This window comes from Dermacentor andersoni, chromosome 1 (genome assembly GCF_023375885.2).
Source record: "Dermacentor andersoni chromosome 1, qqDerAnde1_hic_scaffold, whole genome shotgun sequence".
Lineage (NCBI taxonomy): Eukaryota > Metazoa > Arthropoda > Arachnida > Ixodida > Ixodidae > Dermacentor > Dermacentor andersoni.
Genome location: NC_092814.1, coordinates 181,504,634 through 181,524,729, shown reverse-complemented (window position 1 = coordinate 181,524,729; position 20,096 = coordinate 181,504,634). Strand labels below are relative to the sequence as shown.

Genomic DNA, 20,096 nt, shown 5'->3' with positions numbered 1-20,096 from the left:
CCAAGGCTCAGTTCTTGGGCCATTACTCTTCCTAATCTATATTAATGACATCACAGCTAACATTGGTTGTAATATAAAACTGTTCGCCGACGACTGCGTTATCTATACGGAAATCACTAATTATAACGATAACATCGCACTTAATACATCCCTCAACACTCTAGCTACTTGGTGCTCTAATTGGCAGATGTCAATTAACGTAAAAAAGTCTGTGGTCATGACCGTAACAAGGAAAACAAGACCATCTAACTTTACATATGAGATTAACGGCATACCACTAACTAAAGTTGAACAACACAAATGCCTGGGAGTTACATTAACCTCAGGTGGGATAAACACATTTCGAATATCACGGCAGGAGCATTACGCAAACTATTCTTCCTCAAAAGAAGCCTTGCGCTCTCTACAACATCAACGAAGTTACTGGCCTACACAACGTTCGTTAGGCCGGTTCTCGAATATGCAAACACAGTCTGGTTTCCTCATACAACAACTAACATAACAAAATTAGAGGCAGTACAAAGAAAGACTAAGGTTCATTCACAACAAATATAAACGCACTGACTCACCGACTAATCTTCTAACGCAGTCTGGATTGCAAATGCTATCTACCAGGGCAAAACACGCTCGCCTGAAGTTCTTGTTTCAGCTTCTAAAAAATAACTATAAGATAGATGTGTCCAGGTACATTTCATTTTCTGAGGCTCGAAAAACACGTAACAAACATGCGCACACTTTAACAGAATACACATGCAACAATGACACGTTTAAGTATTCATTCTTCCCCCTTACAATTGCTGAATGGAACCGACTTGATTCTGCTATAACCGCCATCGAATCGTTGTCCGAATTTACTTCACAACTGGAAGCTGCAGTGCGTAAATAAAACAATTTATCATCGCACGTGTCATCGTCACAAATTTCGCATTGTGTTGCTTTCGACTTCCCACTTTTCTTTTTCCATTTTTGTTTGATTGTCGTTATGTGGACATAAGGTACACTATGTTCCCAAAATAAATTTTCATTACTGTACTACTGCTAGTCCTAAGATAGTTGTTGTAACTGCCATTTCCTGCTGATTGCTTGCCTAGATTGTTCTTTCTTTTTCCATTCGTGTCTTCTCGCTCTCAAAGTGTATGCTTTAAAGCGTATCCCTTCACACAACTTTAAGATTTCTTCACGCGTTAAGTGTTATCTTTCAGTTCGCTCCTATTTTATGTATAAACTAGTTAATTACGTGTTCTTAAATGCCAGTATCATGTTAATGAACTGTCATGTGAAAACTTGCATTATTGTTTCTAAACTCAGCTTCTTTCTTATATTACCATCCTCGGGCAATTGTTTTCTTTTTTCTTCCATTTTTTTTAACTGTACTGCCTAAATGCGTATTCATATACATGTCTACTGTAACGCCCAACTGCCACGCTCTCAAATGAGAGTAGCAGTATTGTAAATAAATAAAATAAATAAATAAATATATATAAATATATATATAATATATATATATATATATATATATATATAGTGTGTGTGGATGGGCAAATGGCATACTTTGTCCCTCGGTAAACGAAAACCCATGCACACGCACGCACGTCGCGACCACGTCAACTGCGTAACGTAGCGCAACAATGCCATCTGACAAGTCAGACCCATCGGCTAGATGGCAGCACTGACCACTTCGCTACCAAAGGGAAGCTGGCATTTTAAGTCTAGTTCGAACGTGAGATACACAGGCGTGCCGCACCGCCGGGGGACAACCGTGGGGCAAGCTGCAGTCACATTGCTGCGAGTTTCGCTTTGTCCTTTGATAAACTCTCGTGAAATTGGATCAGGATGTCGACACCTGATGAAGGCACGCCAACCTTTAGACAATGGATAGCGCGGCTTCCCCCCTTCACGGCAGACAACATTTACAAAGTGTACCTGCCGATCGCTGGAGCAGTCAGCTACTGCACGTTTTCGGTCACCGTGTTCATACCGGAGCTGTTATCTAGGTACGTTCCAAGTGTGCCCCGTGTACGCTGCCAGAAACGCTCACGACAAGCCTCAGTTGCTCACTTGTTAACCGTAGCAAAGTGTACTGTAGCAGAAAAGGTGGTGTCGTGTCGATTTCTGCTTGTGACCTAGCAGCATATTTAGCGGTCATAGCTTATAACGAAGAGAAGGGATGGTGACATGAGCGATGCGTAATTGTCCTATTAGCCTTTCAGGTGGTTTTATGGAGAGCAAACAGTCAGCTTTTGCCTTACCGTGTTGTCGGTGACATTTTCACATGGATGAAATAGCCTTCCCCGCAGACATGACCGTTAAAATATTACTTCAGTAATCTATAATGCTGCAAACGAAGACATAGCGATGTCTATGCCCGCAGTCTAGCTGTGTCTATAACGAGGAGTGCTTAAAATTTATGCGATTGCTTCTTTTTCAACGGAATGCTTTCTTCGGTGTTGCTTCCAGCTGAATTTGCATTTAATGTTAGTTACCATAGTAATGCCCATTGACAAGTTGCTGCATAAGCAATGTCCTAGAGCTGTCATGACCTCCAACTGAATTTAAAGCTGTCGTAATACACCTGAGTGCACAAGGAACAATGAAATGGAGGGTTAAATACAAACAGGGGTGCATAAAATGTTTAATGAAAGGAGGTAATAGGCAGACTTGTAAGAACTAGGAACTAACAAGTGTGGAGTGCCAGACAAGTGCCAAAGTTTAAATAATTGAAGTTGTATATGTGGGGTCCCAGGCAGAGGTTCCACCCAGGTTCGTTTAAAACTCCTATGGTATGTACTAAAGTAAGTCAGTAAAAGCATGCAGCACGAGCTCTACATACTTCATTGCATTGATCATGAGATGTCGGTGTGCGATCAGAGGCACGTCAACACGGATATTGTTCGTTATAATTGGCTCAATTTATCTTAAGGCCATATTTACTGTCTTTCTTTTTTTTCTGAATAACAGTTGGTTTATAGCTTCCAAGAATGGCCGATATCGAAGTCCATAAGGTAGTAAAAGCTGACATGCTAGTGTGCAGCAAAATTGCACTGAGCAGCCAGCTGTGAGCAGTATATAACATTTTGCAAGCCATAGTTTAGCCACCCTTGATATGTATGTCATTTTCTTGAATTCGCATGCCTTCTCACTCATATTCCTTGATGCTGATGGACCAATTAGTAAAGGTTTCTGCTTTGGGCAGCATTTCACGCAAACTGTTCCTTAAATGTTCTGAAAAGTGCCGTGGGTGTTGTGGTAGCTAAGTTGTGAACTTGCCCACTTCTGCCAGGCTTGAGCTCTAGTGTGCTTTGCTCAAGCTTTATTGACCAGGGGAGGGGTGTATTGTGTAAGTGTTTACCTAGTGGACTGTCCATTCCAGTCATTGCTGGTTGACTGGCTGTACCAATGAGAAGGAGACTGGCTGGGATTGCCTCTCTCCTTCTTGCTGGTACCCCAACCCAGTGAATCAGCAATCGAAACAGACATGTCATGTAGGTGGACACTTACAGTATACCCCCTAGCTTTACTGCACTCATATGTAAAGCGGCATGCAGCTGTTGTAAAGCACATTGGCAGCACACAGCACTTTAAAGGCTCATTTACTGTTAGTATGTTGTATTCAGGAGGGTTGGCAGATATGACTTTGGGGTCATCTCAGTGCAGCCTGCTGACAGCTGTTGAGAATGTGTATCTTGTGGCATGGTTATTACACTTACCATGTCATCGCAAATTTCAAGAGTTTCCATTTATCGTTGTTCAAAAGTTGCAATTCTAAGCTCACGTGATGAAGTTCTCTTTATTGAAAGATTGCCGTTCTGGTCATTGTAGGAACTTTCTCATGAGCTCTTGTCGTTTTCCTAAATCTTTTCACAAGGTTGTACACATTCTCAGTGAAAAATTTTGTTTACTCCAGTATTCACTTCTAGTTTCGTAATTATAGTAAGTACAATCAAAGCCGAATATAACGCACCTGGATAGAGTGAGTTATTATGTATATTAAACACACAAAACTTACTGACCGATACTTGTGTAAAATAACTAGCTTGTAAGAAATTGGGTGCTGAACATCTCGGACTCGGAGTGTCTGCTGCCAGCACGATAAAGCTGCTTGCATGCTATGAAAAGTGGAGTTACTTTACTAATCTTTTTTGTTACTTTTGTTTTTGAGCATGCATACGATAATGTTTGGGAGTGTATCAGAAGATTCTTGGAGCCGAATCCCGTCAGATTGCCATTCTTAGTGACGCTGAGGAACAGTTTAAGGCACAGGCACAAATGAGTCCTTCCTTGCTTGTTTTCCTCACTGGAGATAACAAAACTGTATATAATGAAGGCATCACAAAAGTTTGCATAGGTTCGTTATAGGCAGGTTGGATATGTAGGATTACCTAATATATTTAACTATTTCTAATGTAAAGCCTGTTCGTTATAACGGTTTGGCAGGACCCAACAAATCTGGTGGCTGTATTTGGTGCCTTTGCTTTGAAAATATAAATTTCTTTTTGACATAATTCAGTTATCGAAGGTTGCAAATGATTAGGATGAATTGATATAATAGTGTAAGCAGTCGGTTTTAAGATTGTGCAGACATCTGAAAAGACAGCCGAGCACAGTTACACTAGGTCCTTTATTACAGATTTGCTTTAATTGTATAGGAAAGTATGTGGAACATTTATCATGTGTGGTGTGTGGATCCCAATTGTTCACACACAGTTGCATTGAAAAGTCAATGCCGATTCGAAGACTACGCTGAAATTGTGGTGTCAGTGCCCTGAACTAGAAGAACATGAAGCAGGGGAACAGGAAAAGATAGACATAGAGAAGCGCTAACTACCCATTTAGCACCACTCTCTGAATGACTGTGAACTCCAAGTGGCATTTCATGTCAGGCGTCTGAAGGAGAGTTTGGGCAGCTGCAAATATTATTTTATATCATTTTACTTGCTTGGCATGCTTGTGCACCATATGTGTGTTTACACTGATGCAATAGTATGACGTCATAAGTCTCCCATGTTTCACATGCACTGAGTCGTCTCTTCCTCAATGAAGTAATTCCCCTTCGATTTCGTATTCGTTCATTAACCACAGTCACAGATAACCCACACCATTACTCACTGAAGGTTGTTCAGTAGCTGTTGAATAAAGTTAGGGGACCACAGGCCTAGTGCATCTGGCTTCTTGTCACTGGAGTCACATATAGTTTTTTGGAGAAGTAGAAATTGCCATGTGAGCAAGTGTAGGAAACAGCACATCAGGCTCTGTATAACAATACTGAAACATTGATGCCTTGTTGATAATAAGGCACTGGAAGACAGCACACTAGTAGACCATATTTCTTACTAAAATGAGGTCGCCTCATGCTAGAGTGGTTGCATAATGCTGATGACCCATTGAATAGAGTTTGTCAAAGCAGAAATTAACAATCTCTAGTGCATGTCATAGGCAAGTGCCTGTATCCCACATGTCCTTACACTCCTAATAGTACATGATCTAATATTCACTAAATCTGTGCAAATGGTCCTGTATTTTTCCATGTGAATCTCATTAAAGCAGCATATGCCTTTGTGATAACACCACAATGTAGAGAGTGCAGCATGCTGTGGTTATGGTACTTTATTTAACAGCTGACTGTCTATGTATCGATACCTTTTGCTCTGATATGCATATCATATTCCGTTAAAGTTCTGACATTTAATTTCACATTTGATGCATGCATGTACAGACAATGCTTGTCATTCTTGTGCTGTGCACAGTTCCTAAACAGTAGTGTTATTGGATGTATATGTGCAATATCTTAATGTGTTTTCCCCCATTGTGCAGGCTATACCCTGACCAGAGTGTGACAGTGGCAAACTGTCTTCTCTTCAATTCGCATCTTGGCACTGGGCTGTATGTCTACTTTCGGCCACACATGACACGAGCTCCACCGTACCACCGCATCATGTACAGTGCCTACCAGGCGGTTCTCTTCAACTTTGGCTCGGTGCTTCTTTGGGCTGTCACGAAGTCACTCCTGCCTAACTCCAACCTTGTGCGCTCCCTCTTTGCTGCCTCCACTTCGGCTTGCTTTCTTGCCATCGGCATGGAGTACCTAGATTTCCTTGACACTCCTGCGGAAGAGGATTTCTCAGCATCACCAACCTCACCGCGCTGCTAGTGGGATGTGTTGCCATCTTCCCATTGGAAACATGCACCTCTACCAGCTTGAGTTAAGTTCTTGCTGGTGCCTGTCAATGCTGGCATGAGTGGGCTTTGGTACCAGTAAGATGTTGCCCCGGTGAGATGTGTTTGAGAAGTCTGTTTGTCAAGATTTCTGCCTACTTTGTTTAAGACTCCCTGCAATATTTAATCCATGTGTCTTGAAACCACAGAGATCTTAAGGCCATCCTCATGTTGGCATTTAGGGACCTCGTCTTGGGTCACATATGGATGGCACCTGTGTATCGGGTTACACTGTCGTAACAACAGTTACTGCCTGTTTTCAGAAAGCAGGGAAAATACTTTCTGATTACTGGTAGTAATGTGGTAACTTTTTTCACAGTGCTGAGACTCGTTGAAGAGAGTAATTGTAGGCAAAGTACTGCCTTAAGAACACACTGCCTTGTGTCAGTGCCTAAGCATGTGGCCTTCAGTCATGACACAGAGTGTATGCAGGCAGCTATGCCGATGTGCACTGGTTTTGGTAGTGCTGAATTGTGAAAGCAAAAGTAGACAAGAACTGGCAATTTTTTAGATTCATCTGTAGTACTCTTGTTGGAGGCAAGATATGGCACCTGCTGCCAAGCTGTTTGGGGCTGTTTTAATAATCAGTCTTCTGCAAGCTTTATGTGACTGTGGCAAGGTAACCTTTGATAATAATTCTTGCAGACCCCATATGATGCAATTTTACTTTCTGCAGAATAGCTCACATGCAGACATGGGAGCTTCTGTGCTCTGGCTGTGTTGGTAGTGGATGCATATGTCTTTATGTTTTGTCTAGGGTGTATTTTTTTTACTTTTTATAGCCATTTTCTTGTTTGTAAGCCATGCTCTAAAAAACATTGCTGGTTGTGTTGCTATTGGCCCTTAGTATGAAGTCCAAGAGGGTGCGTTTCGCTCCAACCTGTTTTTAACTACCAGCATTGATGGGCACTACCATCGATACAAATGTCAATCCTGAAGACATGCTTCTGTGACATTGGCTCAGATTTTGAAGTCCCTAATTGTAGAGTTGTTGAACCTGTTGCATGTTGAATGTAGATTTACTAGACTATAGGTAATTTTGTGTAGTTGAGCAGATTACAGTTTCTGTAAATAAAGCAGTTTTAACGATGAAGCTTGTGCAGACACCTGCTTGATCTTGTACTTTTATTTCTGAGGTAATCCTCTTTCAAAAGGGGAAAGAAAAAAGGCTATGTGCAGCTAAATGCAACAAGGAAGATGATGGGGGCAGTGAAACAGAAGCGAAAGAAATTTGTTATTCTGAACCAGCATAGTGTAGATAGGATGATTGACAAAGTGCGTCTATTCTCAACACAAATGTGATTATATGACTTAACACAGATTAATTGGCCTTCAAACATCAATCAAGGTAGTTGGTGCTGCAGTAGCACAGATCTGTAAACCAGGCATGGAAAAGAAGTTATAGTTTTGTATTTCTTGAAAGTAATGTGTGTTTAATAAAAACCAATTGTCAGAAGCTTCTGTGCTTCATTCATCTTTGTGTGTTCATGTCAGTATGAAACTTCGCTTCTAAGAAGTACAAAATACTTTGTGGTGGCATGGAATAGAGTTGCATTAAGATATGATAGAAATGTTTCACTTTATTTATGCTAGTATCACATGCGAGACCACAATAATTAAACAGCTCACCCACATTAAGATCCTAAAGCAGTTGCTAATATGGGCACTTGTGAGCTGCATTCACAGTGCATTTGGTGGCATTGTGCTGTTTCAGAAAATGCTGACACCATTCTCCATTTGGAGTACAAAAAAAGCCTACCCTGCTGTTTTTGGTCCTTTGTACTGGCAGACTCAAGCTAAAATAAACGTTGCAGTTTTGTGCATTACATGAAGCAGTGACAGCTAGCAAATTTCTCACAGCATCACTTGCACTGGAATTTGAAGAGCATGAACAATGTGTGAATCACAGTTCACCTGAACTTAGGCTTTGTATGTAAGTGCACTTCTTTCCCCCGTATTCTGGCTCCTGTGTTTTGCTTTGTCCTGCCAGTTTTGTTTGTTTTTCCTCCACCTTGCTGGTTCACGATTGCTTTGTGTGCAGTAGTGCACACTGCAGCGGTTTCCTTGCAAGCCATTGCGGCTCTTGCCACTTCATCATCGTCTCAGCTATCCACTCTCCTGTGAAGCAAGACTTTCCTTTTGTCTCCCTTTTTACTCTGTACATGGGATCTGTTCTGCTTGAGCGTATTGTGCTGCAGTAATGTTCATTTATGGTGTCAATTCCTAGGGTAGTGATGTTAAAGTGTTGCTCGGGTGGACGGTATTGTGTTCTTCCCAGTAGTGATAAATGTTTTCAAAATAGAGGAATTTGGTACCATCTCTGGTGCACAAATGAATTCTGAGTGTTCAAGCCTGTGGTTTGGACTGTAAACCTTTGCACTGCTACAAAATGCTGGTATTGAATGACCTGAATACTCTCTTGGTGTTCCACTGCATGACTACTAGTTAAGTGCACATATTAGAGAGCATGCGTTCCAGCCCTTTGGTGCCATGCCCAGACATATGTCCCATATCATTGTTCAGTCTTTACCAAAACAGAAGCCTGCAATATGGTTTTGGCAGCAAAAAACTATTGCTTCAAGTTCTACACTGCGTAAAGCCAGTGGTTTTGCAAAGCCATTGAATGGTTTTGCTAGATTTTTTTTCACACTTACATGGTCATGGTCAATTCAGGGCAGTTAGTGTAGGAGGGCTAGATTTGGCACTTTTTGATGTGCTGCAATCTAAGTTCTTTTTTTTATAAGGTGGCGAGAGCTTTCATCCGACATCGTGAAACTTGCAGGTCAGTCTTGTTCATCAGCTACCGAACTTGGTGGTCTCTCAATTTTCTTCCTCGCCCTTCATACACCAAGTCTTGTTTTTCTTTATTTTTTAACATCCAGTTTCCTTAGTGTGCTTGTATTCTGGTGCTTACAAAGAAATTTTGTGTTTAATGTCAGTGCTATTACACTGCCATTGTACCACTGAATATATTTCAGAAAGGCTGGACATAATGCACTTGGTAAGAGTTTGGAAAATGCTTATTTCTCCTGTCATAAAAACTTTTTGCAAATCACTAAAACTTTTTGAAGCGTGACTTCACAAATAAGATGTCATTTCACCTATAGATTGCAATCTCTATAAAATACACAAAGCTATTACTGTTTTGTTAGCTGTAAAGATGCCATATTATTCTTGGATGCATGTTCTCTAGAAAAGTTAAAAAATGGGGCTAGATTTCAAATCTTGTATTTGATACCGGCTTGCACCTTTTCATGATGAAGTACCTTTTGACATGTTTTTGATCGCAGGGCTGCCATAGCATGCGGAAATTGGATGTTAAACTGAAATGCTAAAGGAATTGTTTCCTCAAAACTGCATTTCAGCCAAACGATTATGCATCTGAAAGATTTCTGTGACCAAGATCACTGTTGAACACACGCATCCACTTTTGGCCAGACATTTAGCTTCACTTCCTTTCAACCTTCTAGTGCATTGACTGGTTGATCCTTGCCTCAGAGTTCTAGGCAAAGGTGAACGGTGCTCATATGGGTGCTTCTACACTCTGCTTGCTTTCCTGTTACTGGACATGACCTGGTGCTAGTGGTTTTGCGTATAAAGTTCCTGTGTATGCACCTTATCACAAAATATTACAACGCACATATGAATATCTGCCAAAACATGTTGATACCGCTTGCAGCAATGCACTTCTGTTGTTGAGACTCGTGCTTATGTGTACACGTTCTATTTGTCATTGCAGCCATGCCGGTTTCATTGCTTCAGATGAGAAACCACCAATATCTCTGGCTAAGCATAGAGTGCCTCTTTTCTAGTTGTCAGGCCATGTCTGCATTAGATTTGGCATCGCACAAGTGATGACGAATGTTACAGCATCCCACACCTTACCAAGGATATCACGGTACAGCTGCAATCACAAATGTATGTACTATACTTGCAGAACAAAATGTGTCCATTTAAGGCTAATGCTTGTACTTTCATTTTCACCATCTCCAGTTTGTGGGACATCAGCGTAATTTTGGCTTGTACACTTAGAGCAGAGCCCACATCACCTTTAGCAACCAGATTCGTAACGGCATGACATTGCACTCTCAAGCAAATGTGCATGCTCATGTTTACTTCAAAGTTTTCCTGTTGTGTTTCATTCCATGAGCATAGTGCGCCCCTTCACAAAGAAAGGCCAACTGCTCACTGGTGGCAACAGGAGGCTGGCATTTACTTTTTTTGCGAAAGGCTGTACATGCGCAAACATCAGGCTTGACACCCCATGTTGCTAAAAAAGTGAAATAAAGCATTTCAGCAGGTACTTGTGTGCCCCACAATGCAGTATTTTGCAGCAAGGGGGTAAATATTTCATCACTCTAACAAGTGCCATGAAAGAAAGTAAAGAAAGCTGCCATGGTGGCACAGTTGGTAGGAGCATGCACTTTTAGAGGGGAAAGTGCCAGGTTTGAAACTGGTTGTGGTGCTTTTCTTTAAACTTCATGTATTTTATTTCATCATCATTGCAGCATGATAGCAATTTCTGCTGAGGGGCTACTATGGTGATGGCAACAACATGCAGCAGCATCATAATAAAGGGTGGAATGCCTCGATAACAGCCATCACTACAGAACATACACTGAAGAGGAAATGCTTTGTCGGTGCTGTTCGTCTTTCACATTTCATGATGAAATATTAGGTGCACTAGATATTTTAGAACACAGCTTTGAATCGCCATAGACAATAACATTCTCAATCTATCTGTCTAGGCAGCCAACTTGGTCTTCACCAACCCCTCCGTCACCTATCCAGTATGCTTATTCCAGGGTATCATCTTCCAGTCTGACAAAGCCGTATGCTGTTCTAGTCGCCTTACATGCAGACCACAGCAACTTCCGTGACCACCACCTTCTTGAATGTCACAATATCCTTTGTATTTAGGGTGAGGCAAGAGTTCATGGCAAACTATCACCTGTGGCAAATAAGCCATTTGCATGGTGGAGTCTCTCCAGCACATGGAGGCCACGCTGAGCAAGAACACTGAAAAGCCAGTTACGATCATTGAGGAGCAGCATCGAATGGCAGATTTAGCAGCCAAGCTTTTTGTGTACGATGTCATTAGGTGCTACACCTACATAATGGATTTTCTAGCTCTCCCAAGGCTTGCACAACCCAAGAGTGGCTGACTGTGAACTTCTGCAGCCATGTCACCCTCAACGTGGCATTCTACTTCTGAATATAAACCTGCTACACTGCTACGTATGGGTAGTGTTACTGAGAGGGAGACTAACAAACAGCGACTGCATGCTAACCACTCACTAAAGGCTACTTGTGAAACCACTGCGCAGCATCAACATGCATTATCTGACCCAAGCATGTAGCCACTATCTAAGCTGAATTCAGTCAATAATTGTGTCCGAAGATGGTTTTCTTCAGCAGTCCTAGAAAACAGAGGTAAAAGAAACAAAGTAAAAATTTTGGAACAAATATTTTTATTCTAGTTTGAAATATTGTTGCTATTAGCGAAGTCGTCAATATCTTACCATGTACCTCGCAAACCTGGTACATTGCCAAGAATCACATAGGAAACCTAAAAAACTGACTTCTTGAAGCTAGCCCCAAATCAAGCGTCAACATGTACAGCAAGAGATATGCGCTGGCTTAGGCTTAACTTTCAGTCTGGAACTTTCATGTGGGAAAGTCTCAAATTTCCATTAGCTTAAGCTTAAACTATGCAGACCAAAGTATCTTCAACTCGGACAGTGTGGTTGAACTAAAAAGCCACATTTCAGCCTTGAAGCAATGTGAAGGTTCATGTACGACCGAAAGTGTTCTCAAATTTTTAGACCCACAGCTCTACTCCTTGAAGTACAACTAACTCCAAAGGTCACTCTCGGTGCATGTTGGACCTTCAGCCGCCGGTGCGCAGGTGTGATGTCACGTCACGTGATCCGCTGCGGAGAGGTGTAGCAGCTGCGCTCGCTCAAGCCTCGCCGCTGTGTACCACGTGACTAGGCGAGGGTTTAAAGGGCCAAATATAGTCCAACATAGCATGAGCGCGTGCACATGTTACATCACATTGGTGAGAACAACAGGGTCTATAGTTCGACCAATAGTTTGACACACTGGCACAGCCAACGTAACCGGACGCTGCCAATGTGCTACGACGTGCCCGGCGTCAAGCAATGCTCGCCTGCGCATTGATAACGTCAGACTATAAATGCACCTTAAGCTGCTTCAGCAACGCTTGGTCGCTCAGTCTTGCCATGGATGAAGCAGGCGCCAGTGTGTGTGTGTGTCAACTCTTTACTGCAGGCGCCAGGCTGAGTCTGAGCACCCTGCCGATATAGCTAGCCGGGAAGAATCACTGAAGAACCGTGTCTAACCATGCTTAACAGAGCTTTCACTCATACAACTAGGTTCAAGCCACGTTGAACCCCAGCCATTTTTCTTTTGCCATTTGAATTAGGTTGTAATCATCATCAGCAGCCTATTTTATGTCCACTGTAGGACGAAGGCCTCTCCCTGCATTCTCCAATTACTCTTGTCCTGCGCCAACTGATTCCAACTAGTGCCCGCAAATTTCCTAATTTCATTGCCCCACCTAGTCTTCTGCAGTCTCCGACTGTGCTTCCCTTCTCTTGGTACCCATTCTGTAACCCTAATGGTTCAACGGTTATCTAACCTGCACATTACATGACCTGCCCAGCTCCACATTTTTTCTCTTAATGTCAATTAGAATGTCGACTATACCCGTTTGCTTTCTGATCGAAACCGCTCTCTTTCTGTCTCTTAACATTATGCCTAGCATTCTTCATTCCATCGCTCTTTGCGCGGTCCTAAACTTGTTCTCAAGCTTCTTTGTCAGTCTCCAAGTTTCTGCCCGTATGCGAGCACTGGTAAAGTGCACTGATTGTACACCTTTCTTTTCAATGATAATGGTAAGCTTCCAGTCAGGAGCTGACAATGTCTGCTATATGCGCTCCAACCCATTGTTATTCTGTGAATTTCCTTCTCATAATCGGGGTTCCCTGTGATTAGTTGACCTAGGTAAACGTACTTCTTTACAGACTCTAAAGGCTGACTGGTGATCCTGAACTCTTGTTGCCTTGCTTGGCTATTCGTCATTATTTTAGTCTTTTGCATATTAATCTTCAACCCCACTCTTACACTCTCTCTGTTAAGGCCCACCTCAATAATTTGTTGTAACTCGTCTGCATTGTTGCTAATAGAACAATGTCATTGGCAAACCGAAGGTTGCAGAGATATTCGCCGTCAATCCTTACTCCTAAGCCTTCCCAGTTTAATAGCTTGAACTTCTTCCAAGCAACCAGTGAATAGCATTGGAGAGATTGTCTCCCTGTCTGACACCTTTCTTTATAGTTATCTTCCTGCTTTTCTTGTGTAGAATTAAGGTAGCTGTGGAACCTCTGTAGATATTTTCCAAGGTATTTACATAAGTGTTCTGCACTCCTTGATTACGTAATGCCTCTATAACTGCTGGTATCTCTACTGAATCAAATGCTTTTTAGTAATCTATGAAAGCCATATAGAGAGGCTTATTGTACTCTGCGGATTTCTCGATAACCTGATTGATGACATGGATGCGATCCATTGTAGAGTATCCCTTCCTGAAGCCAGCCTGCTCCCTTGGTTGACTAAAGTCCGGTGTGGCCCTTATTCTATTGCAAATTATCTTGGTGAATATGTTATATAATACTGGGAGTAAGCTAATGGGCCTATAATTTTTCAATTCTTTAACGTCTCCCTTTTTGTGGATTAGAATAATGTTTGCATTCTTCCAGTTCTCTGGGACCCTTGAAGTCAATACACAGTTCATATAGAGAGCCGCCAGTTTTTCAAGCATTTTGTCTCCTCCATCTTTGATGAAATAGAGTGTTTATAAATTGACATTAAATTGATTGTTATTAAAATGACGCAATTAAATTGACAGTCGATTAGGTTGTAAAATAGAAAACAAATACAAGTTTGACCTTTGATCATAAAAAGGGTGCAAACTGTAGCTTCATATTTATCAGCGCAAAAATAGGTGTACTCTAGAACTGCTTTCAAATGGACTTGTACATAAGGTAATTGGCAACATGTTTACTGTGCCCCACAACAGTTCCAGCTCTCATCCACTTTTGGGATGCCTAGATAACCCCAGTGCTGAGTAAGGTGTTAGAAAAGAGTATGCACATTGTGTGCATACTCTTTGCTAACATGCGCTTGCACCTTTCTACTAGTGTGAATCACCGTAATACCATATTTAACTATGTATCTACTTCCAAGAGAATGCTGACTTTGCCTATGCCCATGGATGAGCCAGAAAAAAAATTTAAGTGCGAGGTTCTGCTTCAGCAGTCGTACCTCTTGGTTGTGCATGCTCATGGTTGTAAGTCAATGCACCAACTTACACAGCATACCTGCAACGTGATACTGCGATTTGCTGCATGGAAAAGTGGGAGTGGAAGTCATCATAGTTTGTGTTGAGAACAGCTTTGATTTGCTTGTGTTTTGAAACTTCTTAACTCTTTCCTGCTCTTTTTGCACATCAGCTCATTTTTTGGTGCTTTTATGTTTGAAGATTTTATTTCAAGTCATATTTGTCAGTGTATACCGTGATACATTAAATTTTATCCTGGTCATTGCTGTGTTGAGTGGAAGAAGAAATAATTGCTCATTGAGTTCTCAAGAATTCTTATGTGAACCTTCAAAGAAGCACCTCAAAAAGTGCGAGTGAAAGTAATAATTGGCTATTTTTAGTTTAGGTAATGAAAGTAAAAAAAAAAATGGAATTATACAAAATATACACTTTTCTTCTGCTTACAAAGTTCTATAAGTTAGACCATGCAAAAATATATTATGCAGATTTGTTGGCGTGAAATTGGCCATAGTGATACCCATGCTATGCTGGAAAGCTGTGGCTTTGCAAACATGAAAATGGGTAGGCGCCTCCGGTGTAGGGAGCATTTGTGTTTTGTCATTGCAGCAAAGCACCTGGCTCCTCTTTTTACTGCATTCTTTAGGATGCTGAAGCAACAGCTGTCAGGTTGGGGAGCATGCACAAGCCTCCTCATGCTTGATTGTTGGGTTAGATCACCTTTTCTGTGCAAGCAAGCTGGTCTAGTTGTGCCCTGCGAACTGGTGCTGAAGCCTTGATGTGCTTTGTAAAGTTCTTGTAGAGTACTCTACAGCAATGTACAGTGTTGCACAGTATCATAAAATAACAAATAAGGGCAGTTGCACAGGCAATGTTCAAAAAGTGAGAGATTAGAATGCCAGTCAAGCTTATGCCCAAAGTAGGTCTGGTATCAACTGCTTTTTTGTGCGAGTGAAAACTCGACACGATGAGAAGGATTGCTCATAATAAGTTGTACATACACTGTTGAAATGCTAATGAATAAAACCAACTCAAGGTGAGAAACATTAATGTACTTGATATTAGTCGTACGCAATCATCAGAGCAACACACACTCCCGAGTATGTACCGATGTTTGAGACATTGTTAAAGCAGTACAGACATCAGATTGAAAAACTGGACAGCCCAACCGAAGCTCCTGTGTTTTCACTGCTGCTGCGATTTAAAAATTGTTACCAAATTGACCAAACCGCAAATTCTGTGCTATTTGAGTGGGCGAGTGCTAGGAGCACTGCAGGCTGAGGATGACAGTACCTCCTGTCGAAGTTTTATTTATCCAGACTCCTCAATGTGCCAGAAACTGTCAAATCTGACAAACAGTTAAAGTGCGGTCATCATTTCATATGGTGCATGGCATTGCTCGTGGAAGAATTCCAATGACAATGTGTCTATGATAGAGTGTATAAGCATGGCTGAATGAGGGCGTAGAAATAAACAGATACACAGAGACAGCACTGTCTCTGTGTATCTGTTTCTTTCTACATCCTCGTTCAGTTGCGCTTATACACTCTATCATGGATTCAAACCAACTAGCCCACCAACGTGTTTTAAGCAGGCAATGTTTAACAACATGTTTAAAAATTGTAAATAAGCTTTATTGATTTCTTCCGGCACGGTAAGAAAAGAGTTAAGGGCAGATGCGCTCAGAGGTTTCTTTTCGTTAATAAAGCTAAATGGGTGAAACGAGTGCAATATATATAGAGTTTACTCTCCCGTTTTCGAATATGAGTATTTTTTCAATATATTAGCTAGTTATTTTTCTCTACCCCTTAGAAGTGGGAAAAGTAGGGTATCTTGTGCAAGGTTTGGGCTTCATGTCAGGGCTAGAAGAATATTGTAATATAGCCTACATTGCTCCTTATAAACATACAATTGTAAGCTCAAGTCTTTTCTTTTGGCTTTATTATTTAAAGAAAAATTTTTAAATCTGAACTACCGTTATAGAGAACATTGATGATTGGTTTTCTAAAATGCAAATGACCAATATTACTGCAAATTACAATAAAGCCCATATACTTGCATTTTACACATCTTTGAGGATGTAGTGCAAAATGTGGCTATGATTCAGTCATTATAAGTACAAACATTTTTGTGCACAAGTAGTAAATACAGTGCAAAATTTAAAGAGACATGGAGTTGAAAGTTTCTAAACATGCTTATATTACCATTGCAGATGATCAATTTGCATGAAATTTGGGCAGACTGCAGGCCAGTTTTTCTAGACGCGTAAAACTTATTAAAAAAGTTGCTGGGGTTCAACAAGGTTTGAACCTAGTTATACGAGCGAAAGCTACGTTAAGCATGGTTAGACATGGTTCTTGAGTGCTTCTTCACGACTAGCTATATCGGCAGGCTGCTCAGACTCAGCCTGGCAGCTGTGGCGAAGAGCTGACATGCTCGCACCGGTGCATGCTTCATCCATAGTGAGACTAAGCGACCAAGCGCTGCCAAAGCAGCTGTTAAACCCTCACTTAGTCACGTGGTACACAGCGGCGAGGCTCAAGCGAGTGCAGCTGTGACGCCTCTCCACAGCAAATCACCTGAAGTGACGTCACACCTTCACACTTGCGTGTCGGTGGCTGAAGGTCAAACGCGCATTGAGGATGTACCTTAGGAGTTGTACCTTGAGGGGTAGAGCTTTCACTCTAACATTCTCCTGTTGCGTAGGTGGTACTCTCAGTGCCCTTGTGAGCTTCCTTCTCCAGCCTGGCTTCCTTTGCTACCCTGCAACGACATTTAGCTTCAGCTGTTTCTTTTCCATAGATTCTTTTAATTCTTCTCTGGTCTCTCTGGTTGCTCAGAGTGAGCAACTCTCGAATTGGAATGACACCCAACTTCTGTAGAACTGCCTCAAAGGCTTAGTCGCCCATGTTAACCACAGTATGGCTATAGAAGTGGCCATATCTGCACAGCAATTCATGAAGCAAATTGTTTTGGGACACAGCACCAAACCTTGCTGCTGAGAGACTGGGCCACACTTTGCAGTCTACCCTGAATACAGTGAAACAACAGCTTCTTGCTTGTCAGCCTCTCATATGTAAGCAGCATAGCCTTCACCTGAGCACTGGTGAAAAGTGAACGAGCTGGCGCTGACTCAGCTCGCCATCTGGCCAAAACCTGTGGCTGCGAGCCTCATCAGTACAGTATGAATGGATAATGAGGTCCCTACAGCTACTATGCTTCGATAAGATTCAGTTATTGCAGTGTTCTGGTTGGAGGAAAGCCTCGATATTTTTTTTGCGCATGAAGAAAGAATGCCAAAGCTTAATTTTGCAATCACAATCTAAAAAAATGAGTTCTGAAAAGAAAAGTGTGATTTTTCAACCTGTCACCCTTTAATAAAGGAAATTCTGTTTGCGAGCACCAATTATAGTTTGACAGCAGCATATGGTGAATCCAACACCAAGAACATATCTGTGGTGCGCTCTGCTCTATCACTCATTCTCCAGTGCACTGCCTCCCCACTCCTATTTGGTGGGCTCCTCTCCCCCAGCTTTGCTGTGTGCTGCAGGTGGGATAATGGGAATGCACCACAGTGCAGTGCAATGGGTGCACAACTCTGCATTAGAGAACAGCATCCCCCTCACAAGGTTTCACTGCAGAAGAGATTGTGGAATGCAAACAGCAGAAGGCCGCTGCCAAGTACAGTGTAAGGCTAAGATGGCTTATACTGAATGTGAATGTCAGTATGTAGCTATGGGGGCACATTATGCTGCCACCACAACTTTAAAAGACCGAGCTCACTGCAGCTACATTCAACATGAGTGGTTGCAGCGAGCACCTCCAAGGCTCCGAAAAAGCCCGAGAATGCTCAGCCACTGTGGCATGCAAGCAGCGCATACGGCAGTGAGGGCAGTAGGACACCGGGTATGTGAACAAACCACATACTGTGGCTGCAGCACGCACGAACGCACATGTAGTGAGCACATGCATAAAACTGGCCTTGTGTCACTGCCATAATCATTTACACCTCCGACAGGCTGTAGACAGAACTGGAGTGAAAACGGTAGCCATAAGTTGTTGCAGGGTCCCCTTTAACAGCGAGGTGTTCAGCAATGCATTAACATGGAGACTACTGCTTTACCAGCATGAAAAAATTAATATGCGAGGGGCGCTCAATAAAGATTTACCCTGACACAATTTCCCTGGGCTACAGAGCACTAAAGTTGGCATATTTATTTTTGTTTCTGTGCAGAGCCACCACCGAGAGCTGCACACTCCTGCCATTGTCTTATGCAGCTGTGGATACCAGTTCTGTAGAAGTCCTCATGTTGGCCTCGAACCATGACTTGACTTCGGCGATGAGTGTGCCATTATTGGGAAGCTACCCAATTTTCAAAAATAACTTCATAGATGGAGAGGTGGAAATCTAGGGTACAAGGTCCGGGGAGTAGGGGGTGTGACGAATAATTTCACATTCCCCAACAGCTTCCTTCCATTTGTGCAACATGCGAGTTGTGAACAGGAGAACTGTCTTGCAAAAGCAGGACACTTGCAAGCAAGACACCTTTTGACAGCATACCACGCCTGCTGATTTTGATGGCTTCCCTTAATTTCGTCAACAGGTTAACATAATAGGTCCCCATTATGGTGGCACCTTTCGGTAGGAAATCTGTCATCACCACACCTTGTTGACTCCAAAAACTGTCAGCATCACCTGGTTACCTGAGGTTTGCTCGTATGTTTTTATTGTGATGGTGAGTTATAGTGCTTTCATTGTTTTGACACGGATCTTTTTTTCTAGGTCATAATACTGAATTCGTGTTTCATCCTGTGTAATCAATCTTGCAAATGAGTAATCTTGGGTTTTAAGGACATCTGGTCAAACGTAGACAGCTAAAGGTTACTCGGGTCTTCTTGTGAAAACAGAAGGCTAGCAAGGATATCAATGCACTGGACATGTTTTGCATGGGCACATGTTCCTGAATATTATTTTATATAGACCCTACACTGCTCTTGAATTTTTCAGCTAGTTCAATTGTTATGTGGCGGTCTTTCAATATTGTGGCCTCCATTTTTGCAAGTGTCCCTATCAATAGCTGAATGAGGTTGACTGGAAATCAGTGCCATTAAAATAGAGTTCCGTCCAGATTTGAACTGCCGATGCCAGTACTTATAGACTTCATAAGATGAAGAATTTGTCCCACACACCGCCGTCATTTCTTAAAAAATATTGTTAAGGTGTGTTGCATTTAAGAAAGACAAACTTGATAATGGCCCTGTGCTCCACTGGCTTCATGCCCCCACCCTCCTCAGTCTTCAGACCTGTAAAACTAAAATATCTATTATGAAAGAGCCGAATGTTTTTTTTCTTATCTATAGAGATGCACGTATAACGCTGTGTGAAATTTGTTTTATGCAGGCCTGAGTGAAATGGGTCAGGGAAAATCTTTATTGAATGACCCTTGTAGCTCAAGTGATCAACTGTCACCTCATTGCTTCTATATGATGCTTACTTGAGAACTCAATGAGAACATGACAA

General features: G+C 41.9%; 1 protein-coding gene across 1 annotated transcript; it reads left to right on the top strand.

Annotated features, from left to right (window-relative positions):
• Nucleotides 1-1,721: 1,721 nt before the first annotated feature.
• LOC126547283 (uncharacterized) lies at nt 1,722-7,669 on the top strand. The gene is made up of 2 exons (XM_050195251.3): nt 1,722-1,994; nt 5,812-7,669. The coding sequence occupies exons 1-2, from the start codon at nt 1,834-1,836 to the stop codon at nt 6,146-6,148; spliced, it is 498 nt and encodes a 165-aa protein (XP_050051208.1). The 5' UTR covers nt 1,722-1,833; the 3' UTR covers nt 6,149-7,669.
• Nucleotides 7,670-20,096: the final 12,427 nt, after the last annotated feature.